Source organism: Symphalangus syndactylus, chromosome 13 (genome assembly GCF_028878055.3).
Source record: "Symphalangus syndactylus isolate Jambi chromosome 13, NHGRI_mSymSyn1-v2.1_pri, whole genome shotgun sequence".
NCBI classification, from domain to species: domain Eukaryota; kingdom Metazoa; phylum Chordata; class Mammalia; order Primates; family Hylobatidae; genus Symphalangus; species Symphalangus syndactylus.
The window spans coordinates 105,999,413-106,019,136 of record NC_072435.2 but is presented as its reverse complement, the minus strand read 5'-3'; the positions used below and the strand labels follow the sequence as shown (position 1 = coordinate 106,019,136).

General features: G+C 46.0%; 1 protein-coding gene across 3 annotated transcripts; it reads left to right on the top strand.

The window, feature by feature from the left end:
* Positions 1-354: 354 nt before the first annotated feature.
* On the top strand, positions 355-19,068 carry ARPC3 (actin related protein 2/3 complex subunit 3). Of its 3 annotated transcripts, none has more exons than XM_055236405.2 (7): positions 355-2,618; positions 7,192-7,291; positions 12,929-13,005; positions 16,826-16,894; positions 17,283-17,409; positions 17,760-17,854; positions 18,753-19,068. In XM_055236405.2, exons 1-7 carry the CDS (start codon positions 2,613-2,615, stop codon positions 18,813-18,815), a joined length of 537 nt encoding a protein of 178 aa, XP_055092380.1. In that variant the 5' UTR covers positions 355-2,612; the 3' UTR covers positions 18,816-19,068. The 3 variants fall into 3 exon arrangements, with proteins under 3 accessions (XP_055092380.1, XP_063470598.1, XP_055092382.1); XM_063614528.1 differs by having other exon boundaries at positions 2,468-2,618; positions 17,283-17,301; XM_055236407.2 differs by having other exon boundaries at positions 2,468-2,618; positions 17,763-17,854.
* The last annotated feature ends 656 nt before the right edge of the window (positions 19,069-19,724 follow it).

Genomic DNA, 19,724 nt, shown 5'->3' with positions numbered 1-19,724 from the left:
GATGTGTATGTGTATATATAAAAGAAACAGAAAGGTTTTTAGTGATTCTTGGACCTAGATAACAAGTACACTGCAGTGTCTAATTTGATTCATTTTAATTAAGCAAAATGTGGCTGAGTGTGGTGGCTCACACCTATAATGCCAGCACTTTGGGAGGCCGAGGCAGGTGGATCACCTGAGGTCAGGAGTTCAAGACCAACCTGGCCAACATGGTGAAAGCCTGTCTCTACTAAAAATACAAAAAATTAGCTGGGCGTGGTAGTGCATGCCTGTAATCCCAGCTACTTGAGAGGCTGAGGTGGGAGAATCCCTTGAATCCAGAAGGTGGAGGTTGCAGTGAGCCAGGATCGCACCATTGCACTCCAGCCTGGGCAACAGTGAGACTCCATCTCAAAAAAAAAAAAAAAAAAAAACGTGAGGACCTGTTAAGTATCAGTGGTAGCTTATGCCTGGGGGCTAGGCTAGAGGGAAGGGTCGGGTGTCTACCCCATGGTCCACTCAGGGAGGAGCATGATGAGTGGGCAACATGGGGATGTGCTGGGCTGCCTGGGAACTTTCCTGTGGCCCTTAGAGGATAGAGAGTGTAGAAACAGCCTGATCTCCCAGGGTTGCTAATTCTTAGAAACTTATTGTCACATGGGAGGGGAAGAAAGAAGAGGCAGCTTTTCAGTTGCCCTTTTCCTTGGTCCTGCCTAGTTTAGCTTCTAGAGAGTATGGTATGTGCCTGTGGAGAAAAAGTGAAGGACCCAATTCCAGTGCCTTCCCCACTGGACACTGGGGTTTCAAAGATGAATCTGACAATTCCAGTCCTCAAGGATTTCACTGTCTCATAGGCGGGGCTGACAGAAATTCAGTAAATTTACACAAATTTACTGAAGTTCTGTGGATGCCAGGTACTGGGGATAGAACAGGGATGGACAGTGCAGGCAGGGCCTTGCTCACGTGGGGCTGCCATGCTGGCCTGTGAGACTGACCATGAGGAAGGAAACCTCGGAGAGAGGATGGAAAGAAAAGCAGAAAAGAAATGGAGAGTGATTGTGGGGCTACTTTGGGCTCTTTGTCAAAAAAGACCTTGCCTAAAAGGTGCTATTTGCCCAGTCACCTGAATGTGAAATCAGATGTGGGAACATGAGGCCCTATTCCAGGCTGGGAACTGGCAGAAGAAATGGCTCTCAGGCAGCAATGAACTTGACTTTTAACATAAGTTTTCTAGTAATAAACAGGTTAAAAACTCTGGGCTTTCAGTATGCTCCAAGCATGTAAGTTCTAAGCATTTTACATGTAATTCATTTCATCCTCACAAAACTATGAGGTAAATACTGTTACTACCATTTTCAGGTGAGGAACTGAAGCACAGAGAGGCCAGTTAACTTGCTCAAAATTATAGAGCTAGTATGTATTGGAGCTGCGATTCAAACCCGGAGTCCAGTGCCCTTCAGTTTCTCCATTTTTAGATGCAGTGCATTGGGTTCATTCATTCACTCAAATATTGATGTTTCCTACATACCATCACTGTTACAGGCACAGAGGACAAAACGAAGTGCTGCCTTTTTGGCATTCACAAGGATAGGGAGACAAGCACTAAGAGTAAACTAAATACAAGAATCATAAGAACTAAGGGAGAAAGCGGGAGAGAAGGATAAGGCATGGGGCTGGAGTCGGGTGAACTGAAAATAGAATGACCGGAGAATGCTTCACAGGAAAGGTGATTTTTTTTTTTTTTTTTTTTTTTTTTTTGAGAGAGTCACACTCCGTCATCCAGGCTGGAGTGCAGCGGCGCGATCTTGGCTCACTGCACCCTCCGCCTCCCAGGTTCAAGCGATTCTCCAGCCTCAGCCTCCCGAGTAGCTGGGATGCTACCAGGCCCAGCTAATTTTTGTATTTTTAGTAGAGACGAGGTTTCATCATCCAGGCTGGTCTCGAACTCCTGACCTCAGGTGATCCACCCGCCTCGGCCTCCCAAAGTGCTGGGATTACAGGCGTGAGCCACTATGCCCGGCCCTGAAAAGGTGACATTTGAAAAAAATACAAAAGAGGTGATTGATCTCAGATTCTGGAACCTCAAGACCCATCTCCATTCTTTTTTTTTTTTTTTTTTTTGAGACGGAGTCTTGCTCTGTCGCCCAGGCTGGAGTGCAGTGGCGCAATCTCGGCTCACTGCAAGCTCCGCTTCCCGGGTTCAGGCCATTCTCCTGCCTCAGCCTCTCCGAGTAGCTGGGACTACAGGCGCCCGCCACCACGCCTAGCTAATTTTTTGTATTTTTAGTAGAGACGGGGTTTCACCGTGGTCTCGATCTCCTGACCTCGTGATCCGCCCGCCTCGGCCTCCCAAAGTGCTGGGATTACAAGCGTGAGCCACCGCGCCCGGCTGACCCATCTCCATTCTTCGCGCTGCCTCACGCTGCGCCACTCAAGGCCCCTGCCTAGTGCTCTGGCGCCTCCTTCATATCCGCGCGGCCGCTGCAACCAGAGGCGGAACTGCAAGGCCGGAAGCTCCACGTCCTCACCCGCCCCTTCCGTTTCGCTTCCGCCTACCCCGCTCGGGCTGCCAGACCGGAAGCGCTCCGCTCTACCTGGATCTTTCTCTGGATTGAAACCCGGGCGCCGCCAAGATGCCGGTGAGGGTTCGATCCATGGTGTGGGGAGACAGCGGGGATTGCGAAGAGCAAAGAGAAACCGTGTGTGTGCCGAGAGAAGTGGGCGGCGGAAGGCAGAGAGGAAGCGGGGGCCCGAGAAGGAGGGAGGCGAGGGGAGGGGACCGGTTGCTGAAGGATTGGGGCGGCCCGGGGGTGCCAGTCGTGGGAGGCGGGGGCGCGACAGGAGTGGGCCAAGGGTCCGGGGTGTGTGAGGAGGCCCTCTTCTCTCTCTCCGTCTACTCCTTCCGACTCCGGCAGGGTTCCCAAAGCCTCACTAGAGCGCGAAGCCAAGGGCTGCGTTTTTTATTTTTCATATTTCAAGTCCAGGGGTCTAGCTTCTCGTTTTTCTGTCAGGCCCACTTCCTCCTCCGCCCCGGGGTCAGGCTCCCTCTGCTGTTTGTCATTTGTCAGAACCCACTTCCCGGCAGCGGCGGCCACCCCGGAGCCAGCTGGGTTTAGGGCCCTCACAGACTCGGTCGGCGCCTGACTTCCAAAGATTTCCTTTTTCGTGTGCATCAGAGTGGGAGTAAAAAATTATGACGGCCCGGTTGTACTTAATTTCTGACAGCCAGTTTGTGGGGTAGATTTATCACCGTCATGGTCTCCATTTTGCAGATTCGGGAAAAGGCGGTTCAGTTATTATGTGATTGTTCACACTTTTTTTGTTGTTTGTTTTTTGGGAGAGTCTCGTTCTGTCGCCCAGGCTGGAGTGCAGTGAGGCGATCTTGGCTCACTACAACCTCCACCACCCTGGTTCAAGCAATTCTCGTGCCTCAGCCTCCCGGGTAGCTGGGATTACAGGCGCACGCCACCACGCCCAGCTAATTTTTTGCATTTTGGTAGAGACGGGGTTTCACCATGTTGGCCAGGCTGGTCTGGAACTCCAGACCTCAGGTGATCCGCCCCCTCGGTCTCCCAAAGTGCTGGGATTGTAAGCGTGAGCCACCGCGCCCAGCCTGCTCACACATTGTTTTTAACAAACGTTACCGAGCACCTGCTGCCTGCCAGGCTGTATTTACAGCAGCAAATAAGTTCAACAAATCCCTAATCTTAAAGAATGTACATTCAAATCGGGAGACAAGACAATAAAAGTGTAAACATAATAAAGGAGATACATACGGTAGTGTCAGGTAGTGACAGATGCTATAAAGAAGCTAGATGAGTGGCCAGGCGCGGTGGCTCACTCCTGTAATCCCAGCACTTTGGGAGGCCTAGGCGGGTGGATCACGAGGTCTGGAGTTCAAGACCAGCCTGGCCAACATGGTGAAACCCCATCTGTACTAAAAATACAAAAATTAGCCGGGCGTGATGTCGCGTGCCTGTAATCCCAGCTACTTGGGAGGCTGAGGCAGGAGAATCGCTTGAACCCGGGAGGCGGAGATTGCAGTGAGCTGAGACCATGCCACTGCACTCTGGCGACAGAGTGAGACTCCTTCCCACACCCCCCGGGAAAAAAGAAGCTAGATGGGTAACAAGACAGTTTGGTGAGAGGGAAGGCGGAGGCTGCTTTAGATAAAGCATACCTGTGATGAAAAGGAGCAAGCCATAGTTGCAAATGCATATATATACACATATATATGTATATATACACATGTATATGTATATATACGTATATCTATACACATATATACGTACATATATGTGTATATGGACACATATGTGTATGTGTACATATATACACATATGTATGTGTACATATATATACATATATATGTATGTGTACATATATATATATATATACGTATTTTTTTTTTTTTTTTTTTGAGACAGGGTGTGACCCTGTCTCTCAGGCTGCAGTGCGGTGACACAAACTCGGCTCAGGTGATCCTCCCACCTCAGCCTCCTGAGCAGCTGGGACTACAGGTGTACACCACCACGCCCATCTAAGTTTTTGTGTTTTTAGTAGAGACAGGGTCTCACCATGTTGCCCAGGCTGGTCTCAAACTTCTGGGCTCAAGCAGTACTCTTGCCTCGACCTCCCCTAAGTGTTGGGATTACAGACGTGAGCCAACTCGCTCAGCCTCACAAATACATATTTTATGAATCCCATAATTACCATTTGACTCCTGAGCTCTGGGGTACACACTTTATAAATTATCCCATCTAATCCTCATAACGACCCTATGAAGTAGGTACCATGATTCCTGTTTTACAGAAGAGGAAACAGAGCCTCAGAGAAGTTAATTTGGACAAGGTTACCTACTAATGGTAAAACCAGGTTTTAAGCCAGGACTCTAGGCTGGGTGCAGTGGCTTATGCCTGTAATCCCAACACTTTAGGAGGCCAAGATGGGAGGATCACTTGAGCCCAGGAGTTTGAGACCAACCTGGGCAACATAATGAGACCCTGCCTCTACAAAAATAAAAATAAATTAGCTGGATGTGGTAGTGCATGTCCTCTCAGCTGCTCAGGAGGCTGAGGTGGGAGGATCACCTGGAGCCAGGAGTTTGAGGCTGCAGTGAGCTGTGATCCTGCCACTGTACTCCAGCCTGGGAGACTCTGTCTCCAAAAAAAAAAAAAAGGACTCTAAAGCCCTGTACTGGTTCCAATTGCACATAGAGCACCCTGGATTCACTCTGTTGGTTTTTTGTTTTGTTTGTTTTTTGGGGGGGAGGGGTTGGTTTGTTTGTTTTTGAGATGGAGTCTTGCTCTGTCGCCAGGCTGGAGTGCAGTGGCGCTATCTCAGCTCACTGCAACCTCTGCCTCCTGGGTTCAAGCGATTCTCGTGCCTCAGCCTCCCAAGTAGCTGGGAATACAGGCATGCACTACCACACCCAGCTGATTTTGGCATTTTTAGTAGAGATGGGGTTTCACCATGTTGGTCAGGATGGTCTCGATCTTCTGGCCTTGTGATCTGTCCACCTCAGCCTCCCAAAGTGTTTGGATTACAGGCGTGAGCCACCGCACCCGTCCCATCCTGTGATTATTTTCTGTCTTCTCTACTCTTCAAGGACCAGAATTGTGCTACTTTGTATATTACTATATCACAGTGTCTTGCACATAGAAGGTGCTTAGCAATCATTTGATGAATGAATGAATATATGAATGGGACCCATGTTGACTTCTAAAAAGCCAGACATCTTGTAAAAAGCAGAACTAAGAATCAGCATACAAAATGCTCTCATAAATGTGATTTTTTAAATCACTTCCTTTAACTCACACCTACCCACTGAAGGGAATATATATCTTCTCATTTTACAAATTTGGAAACAAGCTAAGAGAAGAATGATGTCTTGGTCAAAAGCATAATGCCGTGAAGTGGCAGAGCTGAAAAGATAGTGCTTGGGTCTTGGTTTAGCTAGGGGCTGGGTACCCTGATTTATATGATGTTTGTCTTTCTGTAGTGGAAATACTTTGGCCAGATACCAATGTGATGTCACTGAACATAGAATTGGAAGAGATGCACGGCAGCACCCCATTATTTAGTATTTCGTAATAATAACCTTAAGAACATAGACAATAGTAAAATGTAATTTTTAAAAATTAGGTTATTGCCGGGTGCGGTGGCTCACGCCTGTAATCCCAGCACTTTGGGAGGCTGAGGTGGGCAGATCACCTGAGGTCGGGAGTTCGAGACCAGCCTGGCCAAAATGGAGAAACCTCGTCTCTACCAAAAATACAAAATTAGCTGGGCATGATAGCTCATCCCTGTAATCCTAGCTACTCAGGAGGCTGAGGCAGGAGAATCACTTGAACCTGGGAGACAGAGGTTGCAGTGGGCCAAGGTCATGTCATTGCACTCCAGCCTGGGCAACAAGAGCGAAACTCCGACTCAAAAAAAAAAAAAAAAAAAAATTAGGAAGTAGCCGGGTGTGGTGGCTCACACCTGTATACCTGTAGTCCCAGCCCTTTGGGAGGCCGAGGCAGGAGGATCACTTGAGCTTAGGAGTTCAAGACCATCTTAGGCAACATGGTGAGACTCCTAAAAAAAAAAAAAAGAAGTGATGAATACTTAAGCATCATTGTTTTTAACATCATTTACTTTTTTTTTTTTTTTTTTTTTGGAGACAGAGTCTTGCTCTGTTGCCCAGGCTGGAGTGCAGTGGCACAATCTCGGCTCACTGCAGCCTTCGCCTCCTGGGTTCAAGTGATTCTCCAGCTTAGCCTCCCAAGTGGCTGGGACTACAGGCGCACGCCGCCATGCCCGGCTAATTTTTTATATTTTATTAGCGATGGGGTTTCACTGTGTTGCCCAGGCTGGTTGCGAACTCCTGAGCTCAGGCATTCCACCCGCCTCAGCCTCCCAAAGTGCTGGGATTACAGGCGTGAGCCACCACGCCCAGCCAACATCATTTACTTAATTGTAAGTTTATATAATTTGATTTTTGAGAAGAGCTGTGTTTAACAACGAGCTTGAAAAATGCCTCAAAATTTAACAATTGGTTTTCTTGAGCCAGAAAGAACCAGCCCTAGCACCTCAATGCTGCTATCCCTTCTCCCTCCCCTAATTAATCTTGGGTAGGTTACTCTTTTTTTCCTTTAAGGGAAGCTTGCTTGCCACAGTGACATTTGCTCTTTTTCTGCTTCTGTGTTCTTCCTGGGCTTGCCATTACAGGCTTACCACTCTTCTCTCATGGATCCTGACACCAAACTCATCGGAAACATGGCACTGTTGCCTATCAGAAGTCAATTCAAAGGACCTGCTCCCAGAGAGAGTAAGTCTAAACCCATTATTTTCAAATTTTGGTATGAAATGCCTAACAGTCTTCTGAAATGATCAAATAAGGGGAATTCTTAACTCAGTCTTCTCTCTCAAATTGCCCTTGTACTTTGCTTGGTAGATATTGTGGTCTAGACTTTTCAAGATAGTGGTTATATGTTGCATTTAATAGGAAATTGTATTATTTCTTCTGACTTCTCCAGAAAACTCTTTTGAGAAAATGGAGGAAATGTGCTTGATTCTGGATACCGTTTATCAGTTCTTTCAAACAAATCTAATGCTCTTACGTCTAGAATGCCACATGCCCATCCTTTCTGTCATCAACCTGGAAAACAACAACAAATACTTGAACCTCTTCCCCGTCTAAATCTACTTCCTTTATTCATTCTTCAAGATCTTCATTTTTAGCAATACCTCAATCTTAAATCTGAAGTGTACTATGTAACATTACTTATGTCTATTCCCGCTTTTCTGAATTTTATTTCAGAAAGCCGCAATATTTTTCAGACACTGTCTGAGACTCTTCTGACACTTTCTGAGATGTTCTCCCAACAGTATAATTTGTATTATGTTAGACATGGTTTCCCTGTACCCTGCAAGGGTCTGAGCTGAATTCCATTCCTGGTTTCCAAGACCATTATTATAATTACCAATTTGGTACTGATCCAATTCGCATTTCTCTGCCAGACTGTTTGACTTGACCTTTTTTAAACTTAATTTTGTTTTCAACACCATTTGAAAGCTCAGTAAACTTAATACATATGGTGAGTCACCACAGTCTCTACTTGATTAAGGAACAAGGAAGAAGACAGCCTGGGAAAGAAGAAAAATAACATAAAAGAAAATCACAGGGCTGGGTGCGGTGGCTCACGCTTGTAATCCCAGCACTTTGGAAGGCCAAGGCAAGTGGATCACTTAAGGTCAGGAGTTCGAGACCAGCCTGGCAAACATGGCGAAACCCCAACTCTACTAAAAATACAAAAATTAGCTAGGCATGGTGGTGGGCACCTGTGATCCCAGCTACTCAGAAGGCTGAGACAGAAGAATCGCCTGAACACAGAGGGTGGAGGTTGCAGTGAGCCAAATTGTACCACTGCACTCCAGCCTGGGTGACAGAGTGAGACTTCATCTCAAAAAAAAAAAAAAAAAAAAAAATTACACTGCAAAGGCCAGGCATGATGGCTTACACCTGTAATCCCAGCACTTTGAGAGGTCGAGGTGGTTGGATCACCTGAGTTCAGGAGTTCGAGACCAGCCTAACCAACATAGAGAAACCCCGTCTCTACTAAAAATACAAACAATCAGCCGGGCATGGTGGCGCATGCCTGCAATCCCAGCTACTTAGGAGACTGAGGCAGGAGAATTGCTTGAACCTGGGAGGTGGAGGTTGCAGTGAGCCGAGATCATGTCATTGCACTCCAGCCTGGGCAACAAGAGCAAAACTCTGTTTCAAAAGAAAAAAAAAAAACCTGAATTGGAATGGAGGCCTGTGCTGTGAGCTAAATAACAGCATTAATCACACTAATTCATTTATATTCAACAAATATCTGTAGAATGCCTTTTATGTGCCAAGTATTCTTCTAATTTCAGAATCCTTTGGCCTTTGCCACCTCCTGTCATTGCATTTAGAAGAACTAGCTGGTTTTTGTAAACAATATTGAGTCCTCCAAGAAAGTTTTCTTTCACAGATAAGAAAACAGATTGCAGCCAGACACAGTGGCTCACACCTGTAATCGCAGCACTTTGGGAGGCTGAGGTGGGCAGATCGCCTCAGGTCAGGAGTTTGAGACCAGGCTGGCCAACGTGGTGAAACTCTGTCTCTACTAAAAATACAAAAGTTAGCTGGCTATGGTGGCAGGCACCTGTAGTCCCTGCTACGCGGGAGGCTGAGGCAGGAGAATCGCTTGAACTCAGGAGGTGGAAGTTGCACTGGGCCTAGACCATGCCATGGCACTCCAGCCTGGGCAACAAAGTGAGACTCCATCTCAAAAAAAAAAAAAAAGGGCCGGGCGCGGTGGCTCACACCTGTAATCCCAGCACTTTGGGAGGCCGAGACAGGTGTATCACGAGGTCAGGAGATCGAGACCATCCTGGCTAACGGGGAAACCCCATCTCTACTAAAAATAAAAAAAATTAGCCAAGCTTGGTGGCGGGCGCCTGTAGTCCCAGCTACTCGGGAGGCTAAGGCAGGAGAATGGCATGAACCCAGGAGGCGGAGCTTGCAGTGAGCCAAGATTGCACCACTGCACTGCAGCCTGGGCAACAGAGCGAGACTCCGTCTCAAAAAAAAAAAAAAAAAAGATTGCAAGGAACACAAGTTTAGAGTTAGAGTTCTGTTGAAATTCTTCCACAGGGCAATGAGCTGGGATGAAGACAACTGAATTGCAGAGTATGAAAGCTTCAGGATTACTTTGCATTTCTGCTGTGGGAGAACGTTAACAGTCATAGACAAGAAGTATAAATAACTGTCTCAGCACTGCTGAAACCAGCTGCCAGATAGCAAGACGCTGGGATTTTGACCTTTTTAAAATAAGAAGAAGGAAAACAAAGAATTGCCAAACAAATTGTGTCATGAGATGTGTCTTTGTCAAGACAGTATTTCTGGCTTTTGTCCGTCTAGAGCTACCTACAACAGCTTGTACAAGTATATTTTAACTCATAGTTTTCATAAAAAGATGTGTATCTGAACCCCAACATGTTCTAAATAATTGAGTTTTTTTCTGAAACTATAATATGTAAATTCAAATAAAATTATATTGAATACTTTTATTTTATTTGTGTATTTTTTTATTATTACTTTTTTGAGACGGAGTCTCGCTCTGTCACCCAGGCTTGAGTTGGGTGGAATGATCTAGGTTCACTGCAACCTCTGCCTCCTGGGTTCAAGCAATTCTCTTGCCTCAGCCCCCGGAGTAGCTGGGATTACAGGCACATACCACCCTGCCCAGCTAGTTTTTGTATTTTTAGTAGAGACAGGGTTTCTCCATGTTGGCCAAGCTGGTCTTGAATTCCTGACCTCAGGCAATCCATCCGCCTCGGCCTCCCAAAGTGCTGGGACTACAGGCGTGAGCCACTGCTCCCGGCTGAATACTTTTTATTTTTAGGAAGCAATTAAAGTTAGCCTATGTCTCAGTGTTTTTTTACAAATGCATTGAGAGACGTCTTGAATAATGTTCACCAAATGCTAATGGTAGTTATTTTTGGGGAAATGGGAATTGAGGTGACAATTAAAAAAATTTTTTTTGGCCCGGTGCTGTGGCTTATGCCTGTAATCCTAGCTACTCAGGAGGCAGGAGGATCACTTGAGGCTAGGAATTTGAGACCAGCCTAGGCAACATAGTGAGGCTGCATCTCTAAAAAAAACTTTTTTTTTTTTTGGAGACGGAGTTTCGATCTTGTCGCCCAGGCTGGAGTGCAATGGTGCAATCTCGGCTCACTGCAACCTCTACCAGCGAGTTCAAGCGATTCTCCTGCCTTAGCCTCCCGAATAGCTCAGATTACAGGTGCCCGCCACCATGCCCGGCTAATTTTTTGTATTTTTAGTAGAGGCGCGGTTTCACCATGTTGGCCAGGCTGCTCTCAAACTCCTGACCTCAGGTGATCCACCCGCCTTGGCCTCCCAAAGCATTGGGATTACAGGTGTGAGCCACCTTGCCCAGCCATCTTTAAAACTTTTTCTTTAAAATTTTTTTTTAATTTTTAAAGAAAAAAATTAGCCAGGCCTCATGGCGCATGCCTGTAGTCCCAGCTACCTGGGAAGCTGAAGCAGGAGGATCACTTGAGCTCAGGAATTCAAGTCTGTGATGAGTTATAATTGTACCACTGCACTCCAGCCAGGGTAACAGAGCAAGACCTCTCTCTAAAAAAGAAAACTGTTTTGATTGAATTTCATTTTCTTTTTTTTTTTTTTTTTTTTTTTGGAGACGGAGTCTTTCTGTGTCCCCCAGGCTGGAGTGCAGTGGCGCGATCTCGGCTCACTGCAAGCTCCGCCTCCCGGGTTCATGCCATTCTCCTGCCTCAGCCTCCCGAGTAGCTGGGACTACAGGCGCCTGCCAACACGCCCGGCTAATTTTTTGTATTTTTAGTGGAGACGGGGTTTCACCGTGTTAGCCAGGATGGTCTCGATCTCCTGACCTCGTGATCCGCCCACCTCGGCCTCCCAAAGTGCTGAGATTACAGGCTTGAGCCACCGCGCCCGGCTGAATTTCATTTTCTAATGAGAATATATAAGTTTTACAAAAACAATAATGCTGTAAAAATAAACCAGGTACTACTTTTCTATAAATATTTTCTAAAAATCTGGGTGCAGTGGCTCACTCCTATAATCCCAGCACTTTGGGAGGCTGAGACGGGCAGATCACGAGGTCAGGAGTTTGAGACCATCCTGACCAACATGGTGAAACCCCATTTCTACTAAAAATACAAAAATTAGCCGGGCCTGGTGGCACGTGCCTGTAATCCCAGCTACTTGGGAGGCTGAGGCAGGAGAATCGTTTGAACCCGGGAGGCAGAGGTTACAGTGAGCCGAGATCGTGCCATTGCACTCCAGTCTGGGTGACAGAGCGAGACTCTGGCTCAAAAAAAAAAAAAAAATTTGACCTGGCGCAGTGGCTCATGCCTGTAATCCCAGCACTTTGGGAGGCCAAGGTGAGTGGATCATGAGGTCAGGAGATCGAGAACCATCCTGGCTAACATGGTGAAACCCCGTCTCTACTAAAAATACAAAAAATTAGCTGGGAGGCCGGGCGCCGTGGCTCACGCTTGTAATCCCAGCACTTTGGGAGGCCGAGGCGGGCGGATCACGAGGTCAGGAGATCGAGACCACGGTGAAACCCCGTCTCTACTAAAAAATACAAAAAATTAGCCGGGCGTGGTGGCGGGCGCCTGTAGTCCCAGCTACTCAGAGAGGCTGAGGCAGGAGAATGGCGTGAACCCCGGAGGCGGAGCTTGCAGTGAGCCGAGATTGTGCCACTGCACTCCAGCCTGGGCGACAGAGCAAAAAAAAAAAAAAAAAAAAATTAGCTGGGCAAGGTGGTGGGTGCCTGTAGTCCCAGCTACTTGGGAGGCTGAGGCGAGAGAATGGCATGAACCTGGGAGGCAGAGCTTGCAGTGAGCGGAGATCATGCCACTGCACTCTAGCCTGGGTGACAGAGCAAAACTCTGTCTCAAAAAAAAAAAAAGGCCGGGCGTGGTGGCTCATGCCTGTAATCCCAGCACTTTGGGAGGCCGAGATGGGTGGATCACGAGGTCAGGAGATCAAGACTATCCTGGCTAACACGGTGAAACTCTGTCTCTACTAAAAATACAAAAAGTTAGCTGGGTGTGGTGGCAGGTGCCTGTAGCCCCAGCTACTCGGGAGGCTGACGCAGGAGAATGGCGTGAACCCGGGAGGTGGACCTTGCAGTGAGCCAAGATCACGCCACTGCACTCCAGCCTGGGCAACAGAGCGAGACTCTGTCTCAAAAAAATAAATAAATATTTTCTAAAAACTTTATTTCAATAGGATCATTTTATTTTATTCAACTCCGCAACTGTTGACAGTTGTATGTGTTTTCCTTTTATGGCTTTGATAGGTGTTATGTTTTGTATTTGGCTAATGTTCTCTGTGCTCCTTCCCTTGTGTCCTGCTTAGCAAAAGATACAGATATTGTGGATGAAGCCATCTATTACTTCAAGGCCAATGTCTTCTTCAAAAACTATGAAATTAAGGTAAATTACAGAGCTTTTAATATTTAACTTAGTTTTCTCATAGGGATAATACTAACCTTGCTATCCAGGTTGCTGTGAGGAGAAAATAAAATGAAATCAGCATGTAATTTTTAAATTCGAGAGCAGTGCTTAATGTTAGCTTTTGTATAAATATTAGTTTCTTTTTTTTTCCTCCAAATTCTATACCAGGGGTTGGCAAACTCTAACCTGAGGGCCATATTTGGCCCACTGCCCGTTTTTATAAATAAACCTTTATTGGAACACGGCCACAACCATTTGTTTCTATATTATCTATAGTTACTTTCACACCAAAACAGCAGAATTGAGTAGTTGTGACAAAGACTGTATGGCCCACAAAGCCTAAAAATACTGCCTGCCTTTTACAGAGAAAATTTGCCAACGCCTTGCTAGAAATATCTTTATATATTCAACATTAGTTAAGCAGCACCTACTATGTGCCAGCCTTTTGTTTTGTTTTGAGACAGCGTCTTGCTCTGTCACCCAGGCTAGAGTGCAGTGGCACAATCACAGCTCACTATACCCTCAACCTCCTGGGCTCAGACAGTCCTCCTGCCTCAGCCTCCCAGGTAGCTGGAACTACAGGCACGTGCCACCATGCCTGGCTAATTTTTTGTAGAGACACAGTTTCACCATGTTACCCAGGCTCGTCTTGAACTCCTGGGCTCAAGCAGTCTGCCCATCTTGCCCTCCCACATTGCTGGGATTATAGGCATGAGCCACCACAACCAGCTAAGCCCTGTGTTTTTGTTTAGGACTAAATCCACAACCAAAAAGTCCTGTGTGCTGTGTTATTTTTTATGTACTTCTGTGTCCTGGACCTGAGATAGAGAAATGAAGACACTTGAATGACCTTGAATCTTCCTTGAACCACTCTCTCTCCTTCTGCTCTTAGTTCCTGTGAGGAGGATGGTCAGGGGAAGGTAGAAGCAGGAGACCAAAAAGGAGATGGGAAAATGAAAACCAGAAATGTTCTCTGCACTCCTGCTGTGAGCAAGTGACAAGGAATATCAGCAAATTTCCTTGATGGTATTCTAAAATATGGAATTTCTTTTTTTTTTTTTTTTTGAGACTGAGTCTTGTTCTGTTGCCGAGGCTGGAGTGCAGTGGCGCGATCTCAGCTCACTGAAACTCCGCCTCCCAGATTCAAGCAATTCTCCTGCCTCAGCCTCCCAAGTAGCTGGAACTACAGGCACGTGCCATCACACCCGGCTAATTTTTTGTATTTTTAGTAGAGACGGGGTTTCACTGTGTTAGACAGGATGGTCTCGATCTCCTGACCTCATGATCCGCTCACCTCAGCCTCCCAATGTGCTGGGATTACAGGCGTGAGCCACCACCGCTCCCGGCCCTAAAATGGAATTTCAACCCCTCCTTGCCAAACTCTGAACTTCTGGAATCAAACAGGGTGTGAATTATTTATTTGTAGACTCTTGGTGTACAAATTGTAGTCTAAACATTCTGTGATGGTAATAGAATGTTTTCTATATCTAATGTGTGGGTTAAGTTTGTAACAATTATAAATGTTACAATTCTCTGGGCACATCGCTTGAGTTCAGGAGTTCGAGACCAGCCTGGGCAACATGGCGAACACCCATCTCTACAAAAAATACAAAAATTAGTGCATGGTGGCTCACGCCTGTAATCCCAACGCTTGGGAGGCTGAGACGGGTAGATCACATGATGCCAGGAGTTTGAGACCAGCCTGGCCAACAAGGTGAAACCCCATCTCTACCAAAAATACAAAAATTAGCCAGGTGTAGTAGTGCGTGCCTGTCATCCCAGCTACTCGGGAGGCTGAAGCACAAGAATTGCTTGAACCCAGGAGGTGATGGTTGCAGTGAGCCGAGATCACACCACTGCACTCAGCCTGGGCGACAGAGCAAGAGTGTCTCAAAAAAAAAAAACAAACAAAAAAAAAAACAAAATTCTGCCACATTTCATTTGTTCCCAGATACTATATTGTCTTAAAAATAGGGAAATGTGGCTGGGCGCAGTGCCTCCGCCTGTAATTTGGGAGGCCGAGGCGGGCGGATCACCTGAGGTCAGGAGCTTGAGACCAGCCTGACCAACATGGGGAAACCCCGTCTCTACTAAAAATACAAAATAAGCTGGGCGTGGTGGTGCGTGCCTGTAATCCCAGCTACTCGGGAGGCTGAGGCAGGAGAATCGCTTGAACCCAGGAGGCAGAGGTTGCGGTGAGCCGATATCACGCCATTGCACTCCAGCCTGGGCAGCAAGAGCGAAACACTCTCAAAAAAAAAAAAAAAAAAAAAAAAATCAGGAAATGGTGTGGTTTGGGGGTAATTTTTTTGTTGTTTTTTTGTTTTGAGACAGAGTCTTGCTCTGTCACTAGGCTGGAGTGCAATGGCGCGATCTCGGCTCACTGCAACCCTCGACTCCTGGGTTGAAGTGATTCTCCTGCCTCAGCCTCCCAAGTAGCTGGGATTACAGGCACGCGCCAGCACGCCTAGCTAATTTTTGTATTTTTTAGTAGGGACGGGGTTTCACCATGTTGGCCAGGATGGTCTCTATCTCCTGAGCTGGTGAACCACCCACCTTGGCCTTCCAAAGTGCTGGGATTACAGGCGTGGGCCACCACACCCGTCCTTTTTTTTTTTTTTTTTTTTTTTTTTTTTTTTTTTTTTAATTTGAGACAGAGTCTTGCTCTGTTGCCCAGGCTGGAGTGCAGTGGTACAGTCTTGACTCATTGCAACCTCTGCCTCCTGGGTTCAAGCGATTCTCCGGCCTTAGCCTCCCTAGCAGCTGGGATTACAGGCGCACGCCACCATGCCTGGCTAATTTTTGTATTTTTAGTAGAGACTGTGTTTCGCCATGTTGCCCAGACTGGTCTCAAACTCCTGGGCTCAAGCAGTCCACCCACCTCAGCCTCCCAAAGTGGTGGGATTACAGGTGTAAGCCACTGTACCTGGCCTAAATTCGTGTAAAATTTGACCCAAAGTCCATGCCACATTGGATCAACATTCATTTGTCTTCTCCACATTTTCTTTTTGGTTAGGTCAAGACATTGAGATTATGGAGTTCTTTGGGAGCAAGTCAAATGTGAAATAGTTGCTTCCTCCTTTAGAGTAATGAATATTTCTGTTCTCGGCAGAGACCCTGAAGTGAAAGGGTTTTTAAAAATTAGCCAACCATATGGAGCAGTTCAGGCTTTCCAGACAGCTTTGTTACTTCTTCCTATACAGTGAGGGGCCGTTGACACAGATCCTTGGGAACCCCGGGGCAAGGGGAGCCAAGAAAAACAAGAGAGAGCAGCCACTCAGCCGAGCGTGGTGGCTCATGCTTGTAATCCCAGCACTTTGGGAGGCTGAGGTGGACAGATCACGTGAGGTCAGGAGTTCTGACCAACCTGGCCAACATGGTGAAACCCCGTCTCTACTAAAAATAGAAAAATTAGCCAGGCGTGGTGGCAGGCACCTGTAATCCTAGCTACTCGGGAGGCTGAGGCAGGAGAATTGCTTGAATCTGGGAGGTGGAGGTTGCAGTGAGCTGAGATTGTGCCACTGCACTCCAGCCTGGGCAACAGAGCAAGACTCCGTCTCAAAAAAAAAAAAAAAGAGCAGCCGCACAGCTCAGAGTGGGGCTTGTGCCTTCCTCCCAGGGGCAGACGGCAAAGGAGACTGAGGAGTCTGTGCATTTGGAGAATGGGAGTTTTGATGTGATAGTGGCTGTCCTACCACTGCGTTCAGCAGATAATCAGAAGACAAAGATGGAATTCATACATTGCACATCATTGTTATGTTTTGGTAACTGTTTTTAAGTCTTCTTTTTCTCCCTGTAGAATGAAGCTGATAGGACCTTGATATATATAACTCTCTACATTTCTGAATGTCTAAAGAAACTCCAAAAGGTAATTAAACTTGGATGATTGTATAACAGGAAAACAAATTGCTGAGAGGCATTTACCCTTCCAGTCATCTGGGATTTGTTGAGACTTTAAAGACAAGTAGAAAATATTTCCTCTGACTTACAGCATGGACTTAAGAGAAAAATTTGAATTTAGTTCTCTGAACCTGTGGTATAATTGACTGACACAAAGATAAAAGTAGTGGTGTTTTGAGCCTTTGAATATATTTTCTCAAGTCAGAAATCTTGACAGAGGAATTCCTTTTAAGCCCTTGGCTCAAGGGTTCTTAACCTGGGGTCCAAGGATAGAATTCTTCTTTTCCCTGTAAAATATGTGTGTGTATGTGTATGTGTGTGTGCATATATATATATATATGTTTTTTTTTTTTCAGTGCAATTCCAAAAGCCAAGGTGAGAAAGAAATGTATACACTGGGAATCACTAATTTTCCCATTCCTGGAGAGCCTGGTTTTCCACTTAACGCAATTTATGCCAAACCTGCAAACAAACAGGAAGATGGTAAGAACAGGTCTCTATCCTCACTCTGTGACACAAGAAGATTTTCTCCATTTGACTTCCTACCACCCCTCCTTTTCTTGCCTTGATTCATGTATAGATTGAGAGTGAAATCATAGGAAGTACATTATCTTATTAGTCACTCTCACAAACGATTCTTGGCAACAAGGATGACATGCAGAAAATCTTTTGAACAAAAACAACTGTAGTTATAAAACTATTTGGACTGTCATTTCTATTTTGTATCCTGTTGAAATGTATAAAAATGTATTACCACAGTGAGCATCCAGACCTGCAGCCAGTACATTTGGGATGTATTTGCAAATACAGTTTTTTAAATTGTTCTGTTTTAGAAGTGATGAGAGCCTATTTACAACAGCTAAGGCAAGAGACTGGACTGAGACTTTGTGAGAAAGTTTTCGACCCTCAGAATGATAAACCCAGCAAGGTAAGACCCTCTTCTTGCCTGCTTAATTGGTAAATCACCTTTTATCCCATAGCCACCATTGAACACATTAAGGTCTTCCATTGCAAGAATATTTTTAATTTCTGCATTGCAATGTTGCTTAACTTCCAGTATATGTCTAGTATGTAATATGAGTTCACTGAATCACACTAAATAATGAATTGCAGGCCGGGCACAGTGGCTCACGCCTGTAATCCCAGCACTTTGGGAGGCCAAGGCGAGTGGATCACTTGCGGTCAGGAGTTCGAGACCAGCCTGGCCAACATGGTGAAACCCCATCTCTACTGAAAATACAAAAAATTAGCCAGGTGTGGTGGCACGCACCTGTCATCTCAGCTACTCAGGAGGCTGAGACAAGAGAGTCGCTTGAACCCAGGAATGGAGGTTGCAGTGAGCCAAGATCATGCCATTACACTCCAGCCTGAATGACAGAGTGAGACTTTGTCTAAAAAGAGTTTATGGCCGGGCGCAGTGGCTCACGCCTGTAATCACAGCACTTTGGGAGGCCAAGGCAGGCGGATCATGAGGTCAGGAGATTGAGACCATCCTGGCTAACACGGTGAAACCCCGTCTCTACTAAAAAATACAAAAACTTAGCCAGGCGTGGTGGCGGGCACCTGTAGTCCCAGCTACTGGGGAGGCTGAGGCAGGAGAATGGCATGAACCCGGGAGGTGGAGCTTGCAGTGAGCCAAGATCGCACCACTGCACTCCAGCACTCCAGCCTGGGCGACAGAGCGAGACTCCGTCTCAAAAAAAAAAAAAAAAAAAAAAAGGTTTATAAGAGATTCCAGACTAATGTGAAATTTTATTATTAAATAAATGGAAATTCTATTGTAATTTGACCCCCACTATTCATTCTGTGTTGTTCTCTCTTGTTAGTGGTGGACTTGCTTTGTGAAGAGACAGTTCATGAACAAGAGTCTTTCAGGTCCTGGACAGTGAAGGGAGCCCGGGCAGCCACCGTCTCCAGAGCCCTGGGCAGCATTTTCCAGCAAGATGTATACAATCTTTTGCCTTTATTTCATAAAGCTTTATACAGAAGAGAGAAGAGCATGTCTTTACTTGAAAAACTCTTGATCAAGAATTTGGGTGGGAGAAAAGAAAGTGGGTTATCAAGGGTGATTTGCAATTTTCTGCAGCATTAAGCTGGCGCTTAATAAGAATAAGTAATAATAAAGAAATTTCTAACATTCCATGTCAGAAAAACTTTATTGCCTGTCTTTGACATTCACTTACAATTTGTTTTGAGATAAAATTCACATTCCATAATGCCCTTTTAAAGTGTACAGTTCACTTTTTTTAGTATATACATGAAGTTTTGCAACCATCACCACTAAATCCAGAGCATTTTCATCACCCCAGTGTAGTGAACCTGCACTCTTTAGCAGCCACCCCACATTCCTCCCCAAGCCCCCTGTCCCTCCCACCCCTCCTCCCAATGTTAATGTACTTTCCGTCTCTCTGGATTTGCTTTTTCTGGATAATTCATGTAAATTGAATTTTTTATACAACGTGGCCTTTTGTGTCCAGCTTCTTTGACTTAATGTTTTCAAATTCACCCATGTTAGAGCATATTATCAGTGCTTTCTTTTCTTTTTTTTTTCTTTCTGTGTATATGTACGAAACAAAATATACTAATATGGCCAGGCACAGTGGATCACGCCTGTAATCCCAGCACTTTGGGAGGCCCAGGCAGGCGGATCACCTGAGGTCAGGGAGACTAGCCTGACTAACACGGAGAAACCTGGTCTCTACTAAAAATACAAAAAACAGCCAGGCCCGGCGCGGTGGCTCACGCCTGTAATCCCAGCACTTTGGGAGGCCCAGGCGGGTGGCTCACCTGAGGTCAGG

Bases quoted from the DNA above. Each gene is read 5' to 3' on its own strand.
- ARPC3 (XM_055236405.2), top strand. The intron at 16,895-17,282 runs GTAATTAAACTT...TTTTTTTTTCAG, and splicing joins GTCTAAAGAAACTCCAAAAG to TGCAATTCCAAAAGCCAAGG. The intron at 17,855-18,752 runs GTAAGACCCTCT...CTCTCTTGTTAG, and splicing joins AGAATGATAAACCCAGCAAG to TGGTGGACTTGCTTTGTGAA.